Genomic DNA, 18,422 nt, shown 5'->3' on the forward strand with positions numbered 1-18,422 from the left:
CATGCCACATGTCAACAGCCGTGGTAAACTACGTCAGTACTGCAACACATCAGCTTCCAAAGTCCTTTGGCTCTAAATGACCTAGCTACGACGCATCGATATCAACTCCGTGAGATTCCCGGCTTCCGCCATCCCAAACCCACATCTTCACCAGCTCCACTACTACGACACAGCACGATCTCGACGACCACCCGGACGAACCGAGCCCACCTCCCCCAGCCAGTCCGGATACGGCGGCCACAGCGACACCACCCCATGGCACGGCCTCGTGCACGCCTCGCGCCGCGCCGTTCGTAGCATGGCACTGTCGTGAGGTTGTGTTGAGCACCACAGGTCACCGGACGGCCGTTACAACGCGGTGATACGCGCAGTCGGCGGCGCCCGTCAGCTGGCCTGCTGCAGCGCCGCAGGAGCGGCCGGCGGCGCCCGTCAGCTGGCCTGCTGCAGCGCCGCAGGAGCGGCCGGCGGCGCCCGTCAGCTGGCCTGCTGCAGCGCCGCAGGAGCGGACGGCGGCGCCCGTCAGCTGGCCTGCTGCAGCGCCACCGGAGCGTCCGGCGGCGCCCGTCAGCTGGCCTGCTGCAGCGCCACCGGAGCGTCCGGCGGCGGTCAGCTGGGCTGCTTCAGCACGGCGCGCACGTCTTCGGGCAGGCTGCGCGTGACGTCGCGCAGCTGGAGCCGCAGCTTGGCCAACGTGCTGGCGTGCACCGGCAGTCGGTCTGTGTCGGCGTCAGCCAGCTTGCGCCGCAGCCGCAACACCAGGTCCACCACCTCCACCTCCTGCTTGTCCTTGACCCAGGTCAGCACGTCCTGCCGGCAGCCGGACGTCACTAGCGTGACGTCGCGTGGTCACTGGTGTGGTGGCCGTCACCCGGTGACGGCCAGCCACACCAGTGACCCGACGAGGTGGGGGCATAGCTGACGATGGTGGCGTCAATGTTACGTGATGTTAATTGTGAAGTTGATAGCTGATCTCTGGTGAGTCATTGCTTTGGCATGATGTGACGATTCTTGGTGATACGCCACCGCTGCTGGTGTTGAAGGTACCACTGCTGTGATGTGATGTGGCAACTGCTGATCATAGCGATCACTTCAGGGACGCAGTAACCGCTGCTTACGGGGGAGTCAGTTCCGTAACGTGTTGACTGTTGGCGTCAGCACCGGTATGGCCGCCGCTGGGCCAATAACTATGTTAATCCCAGACGGACGGCCCCCAGCGAGAGAACGACCAGCGGAACAACAACCGTAAGTAACAGATTGCGAACACCACCTTTTTATGTTTCTCTGACGCGTCAACATCTAGGAAAAACCCTGGAGCGAACAATTTGGCATATGTGGGCTCCCTGGGCCTGTGAGCCACTCTGACCCAGAAGCAAACACCATCGCAGTTGACGCACCATTAAAACCCGAGAGCCCACTGACCACTCTGGCCCACCCCTGGTACTGGGGTAACGACTGACAGATAACTCAGCCTCGGCACTAGTACTGACCCACACACTACTGACCCGCCGGTTCTGGTCCTCATCCACAGGCGATTGAGCAGTCCCACACGCGACTGACCCCTACCGTGGTGCGCCGACCGCCACACGGCCGAACCCCAGACATTGATCCCCGCACGACGGAATCACTCCGACCGAACCCCAGACATTGATCCCCACACGTCCGAATCACTTACGCTGGTACTGACCTGAACACGACTGAATCACTCACACCGGCACTGAAACTCACACGAGTGGACACCCCTCATTGGTACTGATTCATACACGACTGAATCACTCACACTGGTACTGATCCAAACACGACTGAATCACTTACATTGGTGCTGCAACAAACGCGTCTGAACCACCCACAATGGTACTGAACCCCACGTGACTAAGCCCCATCACTGGCACAGATCCACAAACGACTGAATCACTCACGACCCCACGCGCAGCTGAACGCTTGGCACCGGCCTGGACGTCACACGTCTAATCCATGCAGCGGCACTGATTGACAGCGGCCTGAGTGGCTGCGGCTGGCGCGACGCACTACCGCGCACTGAGCGGTGTGGCTGGCAGCGACGCTCACTCACCGGCGTCACTAGCGTCTGAGCGGCTGTGTGCTGGCAGCGACGCTACTCACCGCGTCCACTGAGCAGCTGTGTGGCTGCAGCGACTCACTCACGGCGTCACTGAGCGTGTGGTGGCAGCGACGCTCCCGCGTCACAGCGACGACGCTACTCACGCGTACTCATCTGACGCGCTGCCTGTGGCTGGCAGCGACGCTCACCGCGTCACTGGAGCGGCTGTGGCAGCGGCACTCACGCGTCTGCTACTGCCTCACCGCGTACGGCGCTGTGGCTGGCAGCGACGCTACTCACCGCGTCACTGAGCGGCTGTGGCTGGCAGCGACGCCACTCACTCACCGCGTCACTTACGCGCACTGAGGCTGTGGCTGGCGCGACGACTCACCACTCACTGACGCTGTGGCAGCGGCGCGTCACCGTCACTGAGCGGCTGCGGCTGGCAGCGACGCCACTCACCCGCGTCACTGAGCGCCTCCAAGTGCAGGGCCTGCAGCTTGCGGCTGATATCGTCGTGACGCTCGTTGAACCAGTGGCTGAAGTTGGTCGAACGGAAGAAGCGTCGGTACAGCCCCACCTGCCTCCGGAATGATGGTTAGTGCGATACGGTCCGGCCGGAACGCCATGACGCCATACACGACTGTCCGGAACACTGTCACATCACACACGACGGGCTGGAACGCCGTCACACCACACACGACGGTCCGGAACACCGTCACACCACACACGACAGTTTTGAGCACCTTCACACCACACACGACAGTTTGGAGCACCGTCGCACCACACACGACGGTCCGGAACACCGTAACACCACACACGGCGGTCCGGCACACCGTCACACCACACACGACAGTTTGGAGCACCGTCACACCACACACGATGATCCGGCACACCGTTACACCACACACGACGGTCCGGCACACCGCTACACCACACACGACGGTTCGGCACACCGTTAAACCACACACGACGGCCACGGCCCGGAACACCGTCACACCACACACGACAACCCGGCACATTGTTTACACCACACACGACGATCCGGCACACCGTTACACCACACACGACGGTCCGTAACACCGTCACACCACACACGACGGCCCGGAACACCGTCACACCACACACGACGATCCGGCACATTGTTTACACCACACACGACGATCCGGCACACCGTCACACCACACACGACGGTCCGGAACACCGTCACACCACACACGACGATCCGGCACACCGTCACACCACACACGACGATCCGGCACACCGTCACACCACACACGACGATCCAGCACACCGTTACACCACACACGACGGCCCGGAACACCGTCACACCACACACGACGGTCCGGAACACCGTCACACCACACACAACGATCCGGCACACCGTTACACCACACACGACGATCCGGCACACCGCTACACCACACACGACAGTCCCGAACACGGTGAACGGGCTGACCCGTCGCATGCCTCTTGATAGCTATTGCGTAGTAGCACCACACGAAGAGCACCGTCTCAGAGAGTTGGCTTCATCTGATTGTACGTGTTTGCGGTAAGAACTATCACCGTTCTGCATGACCACGGAGCAACAGCCACGGACCAGGCGTTGTTCCCGCCGGCCGCGAGCCGCGAACCTCGGCTGGCAGACTGCTGAGAGCGTGCGTGGCGCGAGCGCTTACCCAGTCTCCTTTGATTCCGGTGGTGAGCTGAGGCCCGGAGTCGCCCAGGCGCTGGCAGAAGTCGTCCGGGTTGAACGGGCGCATCACCGGCGCCGCCTGAGAAGGTGGACGACCAATAACACTACATCAGGGACCCTGGTAACAATGATTCACAGACAATGCGGGTGATCCTCACCAAGTGCAACACCCTGGTGTGCGGACACACACCAGGCGAGACCACATCGTAACCACCACCGTGCATAGGTTCACCACGGCATAACAGCTGGCCAGCCGGTGCGACCGGAGGCGGCAGCGCGGCAGCAAGACCCGGCACCGGCGCCCTCCCCTCCCCCGGCGGCTGGCCGATCCTAGACGGCCGCAGCGCAGCCAGACCCGGCACCGGGCCTCCCCGGCGGCTGGCCGATCCCAGACGGCCGCAGAGCAGCCAGACCCGGCACCCGGCCTCCCCGGCGGCTGGCCGATCCTAGACGGCCGCGCAGAGCAGCCACCCGGCACCGGCCTCCCCGACGGCTGGCCGATCCCAGACGGCCGCAGAGCAGCCAGACCCGGCACCGGGCCTCCCCGACGGCTGCCGATCCCAGACGGCCGCAGAGCAGCCAGACCCGGCACCGGGCCTCCCCGACGGCTGGCCGATCCTAGACGGCCGCAGAGCAGCCAGACCCGGCACCGGGCCTCCCCGACGGCTGGCCGATCCTAGACGGCCGCAGAGCAGCCAGACCCGGCACCGGGCCTCCCCGACGGCTGGCCGATCCCAGACGGCCGCAGCGCAGCCAGACCCGGCACCGGGCCTCCCCGGCGGCTGGCCGATCCCAGACGGCCGCAGAGCAGCCAGACCCGGCACCGGGCCTCCCCGACGGCTGGCCGATCCCAGACGGCCGCAGCGCAGCCAGACCCGGCACCGGGCCTCCCCGACGGCTGGCCGATCCCTGACGGCCGCGGCACCCCCGGCGGAGCGGTGCCGGGCCGACGGTGCACCGTCGCACCAGTCTACCTTGTACGGCGAGATGCTGCGCTGGAGCGGCATCAGCGTGGCGATGTAGCGCTCCAGCGGCAGCACGAAGCTCTGCGTCAGCTCCAGCAGGTAGCGCCGTAGCAAGGCGCTCTGCGCCTCCTGCGGCCGCTCGGTCGCCTGTCCCCGCTGCAGCTTGCCCTGTATCGTCTTGTCTACGGGCGGACGGGTGGCACACCGTCACCAGCCGGTCCCCGACGCCGGGCTGAGCTGCCGCCCGTCACCAGTCTCAGCCTGAGCCAGCAGCCGGTCAGCAGCGGCAGGCTGCCATCCAGGCGGCATCAGTGCGCTGGGTGCTTCCCAGCAGGGGGTGATGAGTGCAGGGACCAGCAAGCGTCACAAGACCATGGCACAGCGCCTTCTGTCATGCACTATGCCGGCTTACGTTCGAGTGCTAGCCTACCTCTCTGTAGAAATGGTTTGTACTGTGTGTAGAGGCCGGGCTTCGAGTCAACGGTCTTTAGACTGCCGCCTTTCCTAATCTTGTTCTTCTGCGTGGTACCAGCCAAGCCTGAAACGAAAACCATGTCGCTACATTTTACAAGTTACAAGCAACTTGTAAAAGCACTTTGACCACTCCTGCTCCTCCCCCCCCCCATCCCCCTGACAAGCCAGCCGAGACTACTCCCACCCACCGGCTGACCACTCCCACCCACCAGCTAACCACTCCAAACCACCGGCTGACCACTCACGTCCGCCGCCTGACCACTCACTGTCCGGCGGCTGACCACTCACGTCCGCCGCCTGACCACTCACGTCCTCCAGCTGGCCACTCCCACCCACCAGCTAACCACTCCAAACCACCGGCTGACCACTCACGTCCGCCGCCTGACCACTCACGTCCGCCGCCTGACCACTCACGTCCGCCGCCTGACCACTCATGTCCGCCGGCTGACCACTCACGTCCGCCGCCTGACCACTCACGTTCGCCGGCTGACTACTCACGTCTGCCAGCTGACCACTCACGTCCGCCGCCTGACCACTCACGTCCGCCGGCTGACCACTCACGTCCGCCGCCTGACCACTCACGTCCGCCGGCCGGCCCGCCGATGCGCAGGATGTGCGGCCATTGCTGCAGCGTCTTGGCGAAGAACGGGTTGGTGACACCCAGGATGACGGGCGGCGGAGCCTGGCTCCCGCCCAGCTGCGTCAGGTCCTTGAAGTCGGTGTCGTGGATGGTGAAGAAGGGCCGGTAGTCGCCGCAGTAGCGCAGCGGCCACACCAGACTGTGGCCAAGCCAGACGGCGTTACTCGCCGACTACCACAAGCATAATGCGACCAGAGTTCTGCGCCCCGCATCACCTGGCGCCGGGACACCTTTAACTAAAGCCCCAAGAGGCGCTGGTCATGGTAACCACCGCGAGCCTAAGCCAGCAGGGCGTGCACCAATAACCAAAATACACACAGTACTCGACAAAGGGCGATTGCGAGTTCGATGTTGTAACACAACTTCACGGTTTCTTGGCTTGATGTAATACGCTAGCATTGGCAGAGAGGATGTTGAATTTACGTTGGTACTATACATAATACACCTACACTAATGAGGAGAGAAGCACACGTGGCATGATCTGGTGATCAGACGAGTTGCGGTGGGCGGAACAGGAGGCAGGGCAGCGCTCACCTGACCAGCGCCTGCACCACGTGACTGCAGACGGCCGGCGTGGTCGCCATGACGACCAGCGGCTCGGCCGTGATGACCAGCTCCCAGAGCAGCTGGGCGTGTGCCAGCAGCGGCTGCAGCGCCGAGAACAGGTCTGGCTCGTGCACGCTGGCCACCAGCGTGCTGGCCGCGGCCGGCCGGCGGGCCGGCGAGGCCGGCAGTGGCGCACAGGTCAACATCCTGTCCTGCTGCGCCGGCAGCCGCACCTGAGACGTCGGCAGCACCGGCCGGCGTCAGCAGACAGACAGAGACGGCGCCGGCCGGCGTCAGCAGACAGACAGAGACGGCACCGGCCCGCGTCAGCAGACAGATAGACGGCACCGGCCCGCGTCAGCAGACAGACAGACGGCATCGGCCGGCGTCGGCAAACAGACGGCACCGGCCGGCGTCAGCAGACAGACAGAGACGGCACCGGCCGGCGTCAGCAGACAGACAGAAACGGCACAGGCCCGCGTCAGCAGACAGACAGAGACGGCACCGGTCCGCGTCAGCAGGCAGACAGAGACGGCACCGGCCCGCGTCAGCAGACAGACAGAGGCCGGCGTCAGCAGACAGACAGAGGCGGCACCGGCCCGCGTCAGCAGACAGACAGGCGGCACCGGCCGGCGTCAGCAGACAGACAGAGACGGCACCGCCCCGCGTCAGCAGACAGACAGAGACGGCACCGGCCCGCGTCAGCAGACAGACAGAGACGGCACCGGCCCGCGTCAGCAGACAGACAGAAACGGCACCGGCCCGCGTCAGCAGACAGACAGACGGCACCGGCCGGCGTCAGCAGACAGACAGACGGCACCGGTCGGCGTCAGCAGACAGACGGCACCGGTCCGCGTCAGCAGACAGACAGTCGGCACTGGCCGGTGGTCAGCCTTCGTCATGGTTTTCTAATTAAAAGCAAGACCAAAGACGAAGTGAATTAAAGAGTGTCTTCCATCAAGCATTTCACAGTGATAAGGCAATGGGAACAATAACTAGAACTTTTTCACTTGGGTAAGATGGGCGGCAATTGAAACAACATATGCAGCTTTCCCACTTAGGTACGACGGAAAAGTGGCATTCGCTACGAGCGAAAAAGTCGTATGACCCGAGTTGAAACCAGGCTCAGATATAGACAGCACGGCGTCGTAGATCAACACATTCTGCCGGAGGAGCGACCGCCAACCCGCGACGGACTGACCCGTGCTTCATATCCTAATTCTTCCGCTTTTGCTGAAAATGACTCATGCGTGTAAAACCCGCGTGTTAAAGTATCGGCTTTATCAGGGCAACGGTTCACAAATTTGACCAAGCATGTTGGAATGGTGAAACGACCAGGTATCTTTGGAGGCGGTATAACTCCACAGAGATGTGTTAGACTCTAAAACCACATTTGGCCTGAGTTAAGTCGCGTCATAAATTTTTAGTGGCGTGCAATTTCAGAATATGACATCGTGAACTGATGCCTCGCAACATGCCAAGCATGTTGGAATGGTGAAACGACCAGGTATCTTTGGAGGCGGTATAACTCCACAGAGATGTGTTAGACTCTAAAACCACATTTGGCCTGAGTTAAGTCGCGTCATAAAGTGCAATTTCAGAATATGACGTGAACTGATGCCGCCTCCGTGGTCTTGGGGAAAGATGCTGGACTCGTAATCCAGCGGCACTGGGTACGAGTCCCAGAGTGGGCGCATTGTTTGACCCGACTGAAACGGAAAGGCCAGCTGGCAACTGGTCAACGAGGCTCAACCCAGACCCGAGGCGGCCGTGTCGCAGCATTGTGCGGCACGTAAAACCCTCCGCATTCCTGTCCGGCGAAAGGGCGTAGGCAAAATTAGCTGTTGAACTGGACGGCACGCTTGGGTGGTGGGTTTGGGGTACACGCAACAAGCTATGCTTAGCAGGTACTCTGAATCCGAAGTCACCCATACAAACCATTCGGGATAAATTTATAAAAAAACATATGATGGCCTCAACCCGTTTGATAGCGACCAAGTTGACCAACCAGAATCTGACATGCATCATGCAGTTAACAATGTCGTAAGTTACAATGCATTGTTTAGTGGAAAATGCCTAAACTTGACCCTATAAACGGGCCCTTATTGGCCTTTTGGACTAATTTCATCAATGGGCCCGCCGCGCAACAGATTAGGAGGTTTTTCTGGACTCACGTGTCCTGATTCTTTAAGGGTTTCCTCGTTTGGAGTTGCTCACTCAAGACCATGAGCACAGCTTGAGATGACGGAATCCGGCAATATGGCCAATGTTTGCTTGATATCGCCGTTTAGACAGTATCTTCACGTATACTGAAGGTTGATAACTGTCAACACGGGAGCTCTGATCTCATCACGCGAAAAGAGTGCAATATTTTTGAAGGGCTCCATAGTAGTGATGCTCGTCATACTAACGCAGTTGTTGACCGTGTAACATCTTTTAATGGTACCACGACATTTTTAGTACTGATGGTGCTAAGAAGTGTAGTAATGTTTCTGCGCCATTAAAATAGGCTATGGGCCGTTTTTACTGTAGCATACCCCCCCCCCCCCCCCTCTGAAAACAAGGACAGAGTACTCCACTTGTGAGCATCCTGAGAACTTCCGCGATGACGAATTCTTTTGACCAATCGAGTGCCCATGCATCATAAATAAGTCTTGCACTTTGACAAATGGACGGTAGAAGACCGAGCCGGCTCAGTAATACGTCACATGACGTAGCGTTATTTTCCGTTTTACTCGCCATCACTTAGCATGGGGGGTGACCGTGGCGGTGCTGGATGTGTATCCTGAGCCAAATATCGTTATGTGCTCATGTTTTGGCCCTTCATCCTGGTGTCGCTACATATTTATCCATGAGTTAAAGGTATTTACTTGTATTCACAGGCTCGGTTTCAACACTATTCGTAACTTGTTCGATTATACGTCCTACTTCCGTAAGATCCAGCATATACGTTCGACTTATTGCATTATGTACCATAAAACGTGATTGTTTGAATCTTCCGCTGCCTGCAAAACGTTGATTGAGAGACAGCTGAACTGCATGATATCTGTAAACAGTCTTTACGAACGCCAGCCACTGACGACTTGATTAATCGTTTTCCTTGAACGACGCATGGCCTGCGGGGTGGCTGGATTTGAATAAAGTTTATGTGGTGTTATTCATGACTGAAAACCTTGGAATAGTTCGCACGAAATGATCTGCACACCTTCGTGGTCCCGTAGCTCAGAAACTGGAGCGTTTTAGGTCTTAAGGAGGACAGGGCTGTGAACTGCACCTAATGACCTTCAATATGACCATTTCCGTTCCCATAAAATAAAATACGAAACCCCATACCCCATACCCCATAAACCCCTTACAGTACGAAACACTCCCTTGAAGTTCTCGGGTCGCATTGCATCAGCTTAGGTTCTCAAAAACATATCTTTCATCTCAGTACACCTACACGCTATCTTTCACCGATATTTGAGAGACGCGGGTGTCGAATCGGAAATTTCACGGTTCATTTGTCGTAGCGCGCATCGTCGGAAACTAACTGTAAGTGGGCGTATGCAGCTCGTCACGCGCCGGCGAGTGCATCCTCCCACCGGCACGTTTTTAAGCTATTTTCTGAGGCACCGATGTCAGGCGCGGTACCCAGAACAGATTAAGCCGAGAAACCGGCTGCATACACGAACGCATTACCGACACATCCGCAAGGCGAGCCGACACGGTCCGATCCGTAAGCGCGCCAGAGATCGATCCGAAGGCGGCCGACACGGCCTTTCTCGAGCCGCCTCCATATAACGCACCGCGCTCTGAGCCGAGAGGCTGGGTCTCGAAATCCACACACACATAACACTGCATTCAATGTCTAGCAAAACTGGTTGCGTTGTTCACCATGCCCCGGTCACAGCCGCCAGGAACTTTGCAATGGCTGAAGCCATGCATTTTGTTGTCTGAAAGTGCCAGACCCGCCGGACCCACGGCCAACCATTTGCAGGTCATGTAAGTGATGAGGTTAACACGCGAATGCGTCATCACAGAGCCTTTGATTGCTATGCTTCCATGAAGTGTGCACTTTCCAACGCATTAATCGAGCCCATCGGTATGGATTTTCGAAGGTGTCTGACCGCATTAGCCTAGGCTCCGACAGCATCTATGCTATGATTGGTAACTATGGCGTCTGTAATCATCTCCCTCGTTCCGCGCCGTACGAGGCGCCTCACTGATGTTACAATGGCCCGATGGTCATGGAAATACATCAGCTCCCCATGCCACGAGCGAGCGTGGACACGGACGATCAGATGTAAGGTCAGCAGCACCGCCCAGCTTTCTCGGTGGCGGCGCCTCGTGGCAGGAGCGGTCGGCCAATAGCCTCCGCCCCGGCTGCCGCGCGGCCGATGCTGCCGGCCAGGCACGGCAGTCCACGAACGGAGGAGCGCCGGCTGGGCTGGCCGCACGCCGCAGCGTCACCTCCAAATGACGCCGAGCCACGACCCCGCCGTGCTATTCGGCTGATGGCCTCAAACTACACTGCGCCATGGTTCAAACTAGCACATTCAACGTCCACAGTTTGCAGCCAGGGGCACGCCCATTCCACCCGCCCGCCCCCCCCCCCCCCCCCCCCGTGATCTCGGTCGCACACGCCGCTGCCTGACAACCGTCGTCGCGTGACGTAGGCGGGGAGGGGGCATCACAGACCTGGAAGAGGTGCCCTCGGACGAGCAGACCGAGCGTCTGGCCCGGCACGGGGTCCGGCCACCGGTCTATGTCGGCGCACGCCGCCGCCAGCGCGTCGCCGTCGCCGTCGAAGTACTCCGGCGCCAGCAGGCCCACCACCTTGCTGAACAGGTTCACGAACGGGTACCTGGTGAGCAGCACCACCGACTGCCGGCGCACCGGGACAGCCGTCAGCCTCCGGCCCGGCGTCACCACCGGCCAGCCGGCGGCAGTCGAGGTCGGACCGGCTGGGCCACACGACCACAGACCACGCCGAGACCCTGACGGCCGGCGGCAGTCGGGGTCGGACGGGTTACGTGACCCCACAGACCACACCCAGACCCTGACGGCCGGCGGCAGTCGGGGTTGGACAGACCACACGACCCCACAGACCACACCCAGACCCTGACGGCCGGCGGCAGTCGGGGTCGGACAGACCACACGACCCCACAGACCACACCGAGACCCTGACGGCCGGCGGCAGTCGGGGTCGGACGGGTCACGTCACATATCCGTCGGCGACCGCCAGGCATATCCACAGACGAGACAGGATGAAACCCAGACACCGACTCTCCGACGGACGCCCCGAACTGACGAGCCACTCAAGATTAACACCAAGCAAAGTGGCAGCGTTGTGTACAGAAAATGTTTTAAACGAGTTTGACTGCGATATCTTAAGAACATAACATGTCCACCCAATCCCGCCAAGTTGTTTGCATTAATAGACTGCTCCTGACAGCATAAAAAGATGATGCTGTTCACCATACAATATTCAGTTTTAACGTTCCAGCCGTATTTCGGTTTCCCTGTGCATGAAAAGCAACACAATGTCCTGACTGAGCCCGTGCGAGCCCAGACTGGATGACACACCTTCTGAAAGTAGCCTCGACGCAGTGACCTGTCCTTGACCTGTCGGAAGTAGGCGAACCCATACAGGAACGCGCTCTCGATCTGCAGGCTCGGCGGACACTCGCTGTTGTACCTGCCGAGGAGGGTGGCGCGCGCCTCAGCCGGCCGCCTCCTCGGCCGGCAGCGGCCGGTCGCCGCCGCCGGCCGTCGACGGCGTCAGAGATCGCCCGCAGGCGTCAGTAGGGCACTAGCACTGGTGCTCTCACAGCGGTTACAATGAGTGGCTATAGCGACGTGGCATGGACACACCAGGGCTTGGCGGATCTCAAAGCATCTTATAGTTTCTGATGGGAAATATCGCTGACGTCAACTAAGGTAACTAAAAACTCCGGTAATATCACAACCAAACAAGGTGACATCGCGAATGCAATGAAGGCAAATAGAGTGGATTAGCCAACACACCAACATAACGCGGGATACCCATTCAGCTGCACTGTCCAACGCGGTGTGTTATCGCCACCACGCACAGAACATCCCGAAAAAGCCTAACCTTACTGAAATGGCTAAGGAACAACGGCAAGCAATAGTACAATTGGACTCCAAGCGTTTTGTACATGAAGTGTAGTACGCGACTGGCCACGGCCCATGCATTCCCTCTCGGGGGAAGACCATCTGGCGTGTGAAAACTCCACAACTTGCTTACTTCAGTGTCGGCTAGACTTGGATAAGAATAAATAGCATTGCGTCACGAGCCCAATACAGCAGCGGTCATCTATGCTCCCCCCACCCTCCCCCTCCTCCCTTACCCCCTCCCCTTACCGTCACCCACTTCCCCTCTCCCCCGTATGGACCGATGTAAATATCGAGATCGGCTGGCCATAGCCTTGAGGAGTGAATAATCTGACATGTTAAACTGACTGACTGACTGACTGACACAAGACTGACCTCATCGGCACGCGGCCCCGCCTGTGCTCACCTGGTCTGCGCGGCCGCCGGCGGACTGGACTGACCTCATCGGCACGCGGCCCAGCTTGTGCTCACCTGATCTGCGCGGCCGCCAGCGGACTGGACTGCCCTCATCGGCACGCGGCCCAGCCTGTGCTCACCTGGTCTGCGCGGCCGACAGCCCGCCGTCACACTCGGCCCGCATCAGGCGGAAGTGAAACTGCGTGTCGCCCATGCAGCCCGAGTTGGAGTCGGGGAAGGCGAGGTAGCAGACGCTGGAGCGCTCCTGGTCCGCCAGCCGGCTAGGGCTGGGCAGCACCGTCTGCCGCCGCCGGACACCATCAATCACCCAGCAAGAGTACGACGGGGAACGCTAAAATATTCCTGTACATAACAGCTCTCATGGGGCCCAACCCAGTTCGAACTGGCTAAGAGGCATTTTTCACCCCGACCATGCCGGTGGAGCTTGTTGACGATGGAGAACTCTGTAAGCGACGACCATAAATCACTGTGTGGCCTGCGTACCTCTGTGATTGGCGCTTGGGATTATTCAATATGTGGAATTGGCATTTCTTTGTTTGCCGAAAGACTTCAAATCTCCACAAGGTTGAGAAGAACTAAACGGGGCTCGAAATAGTGGAATCACTGTCCATTCTGCGTTTCTGTTAAATACGCAGGATTTCTACTGCATGACAATGGCATAACCCCTAACCTGAGAAACTGAAACGTTCCTTTTAATTAAACATTTGTGTCAGCTTTATGCGCCTCGCTACGCACGTCCATGCTTTGTAACGTGGCGCTAGAACCATTATCTTGGGCAGGAGGTAATTCTTTGGGATAAGAGGCATTCCGTGTAGCTTAGTATCACTCTGATGATTGCATATACTCAAGCTAACACAAATTAAGTTCCTGCAGACACCGTGAACTCTGCTCTACAACATTTACGGAAGGCGTTTTCAGGCATGCCGTATGAGTAACCTTAATTGGTCAAACACGGCCGTGGTCACTTTCGCCGTGTTTTTGTCGAGACAGGGCGGGGCTCGCCAAGATCTGGCCGGGCCATGATGGCATTCAACATTTTTGCACGTCGTCCAAGGTCATGTTTGTTCTAATCCTGGCCACGGCTGATCCTGAACGACCCTGATACCACACGGTCACTTTACGCAACTGCCGGGAACATGTAGCGATAAGATTTGCGCTATGTTCGTAAGAATCAATCATTTGGTGGTGAACGGCGACTTCCACTTGGAATTATTCGATCCGGAGCTGTTTATCGAAGCAATGCTGTCCCGAGGTTACCCTTGGGCATTATTAATGTCCAAGGTTACCCTTGGGCATCACCTTCAGCGTTGAAGGTTACCATTGGCAATCGACCGATTGCTGGTCTTCTCTTCGACGCAACACCTAATCCATCCCCACGGTTTTTGCGACTCAGAAGTTGAACACAAAACATTGAGACGCACTGGGAAACGGCAGAATGCTTTCTGCGCTGCATCGACCTGCTCTTCACTAAGTGCGCCTCGTGCAGCCCGGGTTTTAGGTTACCTTGCCGTGCTTTCGGACAACACGGTCTTAACACAAGCTGCGCACTCTTCAAAAATATGTTGACTGCTGGCAGGCGGGCGCGGGCGTCCGCATCCAGGTGCGCGTTGGGCACTGGTCCCAGCCGACCGGCCGGCGACTCCCGCCGTCGGTCGAACGGCCAGAGGCGGTGCCCACGTGACCGGCCGCGGTCAACCATGACCCGCAGTGACCCCGGCAGGCAAGCCGCCCGCATGGCCGGGCGTCATCCACACATCTGACATCGACGCTTGCCAAACACGTCCGAAGTCCAAACACATGAGCCCCGAAACCGGCGTCGACAACGTGGCCAGGAAGCTCCGACTAGTAACCGGACTCGGGGGTGCGGTTTTACAACAAAAAAGGTCGGAAGACGGACTGAGGGTAACCAGATGGTTAATTCTCCACTTCTTCACTTAAAAATTGATAATGCAGGGAAAGCAGGTTTCTCCCAGGACTTCAACTATTTCCCTCTCAAAGTTTGGGAGGAGGGGGGACTCCCCACCACCTCCCAGGTGAATAGAAAACCTTCTTCACCTTTGCAAGTAACTGGTAGTGCAAGCTAGCTGCTCCAAAGGTCATGGGGTGGCACTATTCCACATGGCAAAAAAATGTCATGACAAGAACAAAACAAACAATGAAGGGAATGGTGCTCCCTGTGAGTCAACTTACTTAAAACCTGGATTACAAGAGTCTCAGCCCATGTCATTCACACTCAAGTGAATACAGTACAAAAGACATGTTCCCTCTACCAGAGTAGGTCTCACTGTTTTATCCTTAGCTTCTGAACTGCGGAACATTGGGTGGTGGATCAGGGGCAGTACCCCCATCTTTAGCTGGTTCTATGCTGCCCCTTGATTGGCCCTTTGCAAATGTCACACGTCCCTGAACAACACTGTTCTGACAGACTGCTGACTGTGGAGTATTTCCAGATTAAGAATATCACTCATCATTTTGAATGGAATTATAAAAGCTTTCCAATATACAGAAGCAGGTCAAATTATTGAAAAGCACAGCCAAATGAGCACATCTTGGCCACATAAGATCATGATTAGGGTCATTAGAATAGGTCATCACAGGTCATCATCATCATAAGGCCATTATAAGGTCACACATAACAGAAAGCCATAACAACCAATTAGTCAGATTATCATCTAACTGGCAGGCCATTTCCTCACCTCCATTGCCTGTCCCAACTCCAGGTCAAAAGTAACAACACATATTGCATGCACCCAGTTATCAAATGCATTCCATGGAATCATCTTCCCAATGTCGGGGCAGCTGGAAGATCCCCGCCTTGTTTCCTCCATCATGTGGTCTCCGGTTCACTGCTGGCACAGCAAGCACTGCAAATGTTTCACAATATCAGTACTTTCCTGCAATTGCAGTTGTTTATGTATTTTTGTTCTCAGTTTCATGGAAGTCAGACCAACAAACAGCTATGTCTTGATCTCTGGTAGACTTACTGGCTTCATCAAGATAACCACCAGCTTAACTTCATTGTTATGTGTGAACTCAGGCATTGCCAGTCAGTACCTAGACAAATGCTACAATGTGGTGGATACATGAACAGCATTAAAAAAGTGATGGTCTGGTGCAGTGGAAGGATTTTTGCAGACTGAGGAGAGACCCGGTAGGAATCTTCAAACTTTGGGCATGGTCAACAACAGGGCCAGACCATAAAAATACATTTTTCATGTGATAAATAAAATTCAGCCAGATTTGGCCCAGCCTGAATATGGTGTACATCATGCTGATGCAAGGCTCATTTCAAGGAGCACAGGCAACAAGCATATTGCATCTATTATTTGCTGGCTGACTGGAAGATTACCTATCTGATGACCAGACACCCATGTGCAGCAAACCAAGGTCAGGCCAATTGTGATGTTGCAAAAATAATTTTGCATTACAAAATGTTTTAGAATCTTTAGGCATGGAATTACTTCTATAACATGTTCACATGTTTGCAAACATGTTCAGCATGAGATGTACTATTTAAAGTCTGGTCTTACAGGAACCTTTGTAAGTTGCAAAAACAATGCAGTATGAGGACAACAAAGGAACAGAAAGAGTTGGGTTTTATGGCTTCAGGGATGCAAAAATAACCAATATCTGAAAAGATGAGCATTTCTGAACTGAACAATTCCAATTGATTTACATTAGTACAACTGAGTATGGCCTTGTGCAGCCTGGCAGGCCCCTGTGATGCATTTCTGTCTCAGTCCTTCGTTCCTATTGTCCTTCCCTGCTATCACTAAATTGCTTACCTCTCCGCCAAAGCTCCCTTTCATGACTTCCACTTCCAACGAAGGTCGGTAAGTTCAAGGTGGTGCAGGAGTATGCTTTGGGCGAAGGCGAATTTGGAAGATAGGTACGTGGGCGGGAGCAATCCTCTTCCGTACTTATTGCGGCCAAGGTCAGTCTGTACGCGATAGTGTATGCTTAATGAACCGTGGGGTGGAGACAGACGCAGCCTTCGAACAGCTTACTGAATTCGATATAGAAATACACCACGAATCTTGAATAACCACTTGTAGACACCACCCTTTCTTTCCTTAAGCCAGATCTCCAGCAGTGTGTTTCCGTGATTAGTCTTCTTGCTTTACAGCTGTTCAAAGGTTGAAATAGTTCTCGGGAAAAATGAATTGGACAACCAGAATGGTCCCTTCCATCACCAAAATACACACGGTCACCAGCTGAAGCACCAAGCTGAAACGGCCAGTTTTCACCAGAAAGCCTCAGACATTATCAATGGTGCTAGTTCGAATCTGGTATAGAAAATCGAACAGACATGAGGACTGAAACGTCCGATTACAAACTGAAGTGCATCAACAACCATCAAAATGAATGAAATGGAACAGAACCTCAACTCGTTGTCCTCCGCAGTTCAACTGGAATCAGCCCCTGGTTCCACTGGGGTTCAATTTGAACCATCAGTTAAATTGAGCCAAAACCCGTGGCGGTATGTTGGTTCAAGTCCCTATTAACGCGCTCGCAGGGGCGCAGCCAGGATACTCAAATACTATATTCGGGGGAAGGGGGGAGCGTCACATGCCGTTTTTTTAGACCCCGCCGGAAGGAAGTAGCTCAGTGAGAACACGTCGCTCTCCTTTTGCATTGTCAGGAGCCATCTTTGGTGCTAAAAGAAAAATGCGACCATAAAGGGGGAGGGACAGCGGAAGAGAGCCTAAATGCCCTCTTTTGAACGCGCTCGCTATAAGGCCCCTGACTTGGATAGAAGCGGCCGGTGGCAGCAGCAATTCAACGTCAGTGTGGTCAAAGGGGAACGCATGTTTGTTACGACACCCGTTGTCAGCATGCGGCAAGACCAGATTAGTTCAGGGCTCACATTTGAACCGTGGATCCAAAAACGTTGGGTTTCCGCTATTTGTTTCGCCAACGAGTTCTAATCTAAAGTTTATCAACTAACCCGCATTACCGAATGATGATCAGGAATTAAAAGACCTTTGTGGCTTGTGAATCCCGGTCTTTTCAAAATCCCATCGGGTAACTTAAAACCCTCATTTCAATGGCGTGGTCAGCGTTGGCCGTCGTACATGCTGCCAGCTCAGCGCCAATCGAGCCCAGTTTTGAACTGTTCGGCTGCGGATGACGAAAGTACTGCCGGTGGAAAAGCGTTCCAACCATTTACGACCCAGGAGCTGAATGTATTCCAAAAGACGAAGGTCATGGCCTGAGGGCTTCTCAGCTTGCATTCATGCTCTCTCGTCACCTCCGAGTCGTGCCTGGTCAGGAACTCACCAACCAGCAAAGGCATGCCTCCGTGAAGCATCTGGAACCTTGCAACCTTGTCTCCCCTGCGACGTCGGTGGTGCAGCAAAGGCAGTTGGAGGAGTCTGAGCCTCTCAGGCCGATGCCTTACCCCTTGGACGAGACGTGTAGCTCGTCATTGAACCTGCTCCATTCGTTCCTGATCCAGCTCGCCGAACGGACCCCAAGTGATGATGCCCCGCTTGCCAAACAGACCCTATG

At 56.4% G+C, this 18,422-nt stretch overlaps 1 protein-coding gene across 1 annotated transcript; it reads right to left on the reverse strand.

Annotated features, from left to right (window-relative positions):
• Nucleotides 1-583: 583 nt before the first annotated feature.
• Nucleotides 584-17,043, reverse strand: LOC119107287 (protein DENND6B). The gene is made up of 12 exons (XM_037230707.1): nucleotides 16,697-17,043; nucleotides 15,608-15,775; nucleotides 13,031-13,191; nucleotides 11,946-12,057; nucleotides 11,058-11,243; nucleotides 6,366-6,610; nucleotides 5,774-5,970; nucleotides 5,148-5,255; nucleotides 4,727-4,899; nucleotides 3,736-3,831; nucleotides 2,519-2,636; nucleotides 584-806 (listed from the first exon to the last, which is right to left on the reverse strand). The coding sequence occupies exons 2-12, from the start codon at nucleotides 15,740-15,742 to the stop codon at nucleotides 607-609; spliced, it is 1,731 nt and encodes a 576-aa protein (XP_037086602.1). The 5' UTR covers nucleotides 15,743-15,775; nucleotides 16,697-17,043; the 3' UTR covers nucleotides 584-606.
• Between the last annotated feature and the right edge of the window lie 1,379 nt (nucleotides 17,044-18,422).

Source organism: Pollicipes pollicipes, unplaced genomic scaffold, assembly GCF_011947565.3.
Source record: "Pollicipes pollicipes isolate AB1234 unplaced genomic scaffold, Ppol_2.1 Scaffold_6686;HRSCAF=7923_pilon_pilon_pilon, whole genome shotgun sequence".
NCBI classification, from domain to species: domain Eukaryota; kingdom Metazoa; phylum Arthropoda; class Thecostraca; order Pollicipedomorpha; family Pollicipedidae; genus Pollicipes; species Pollicipes pollicipes.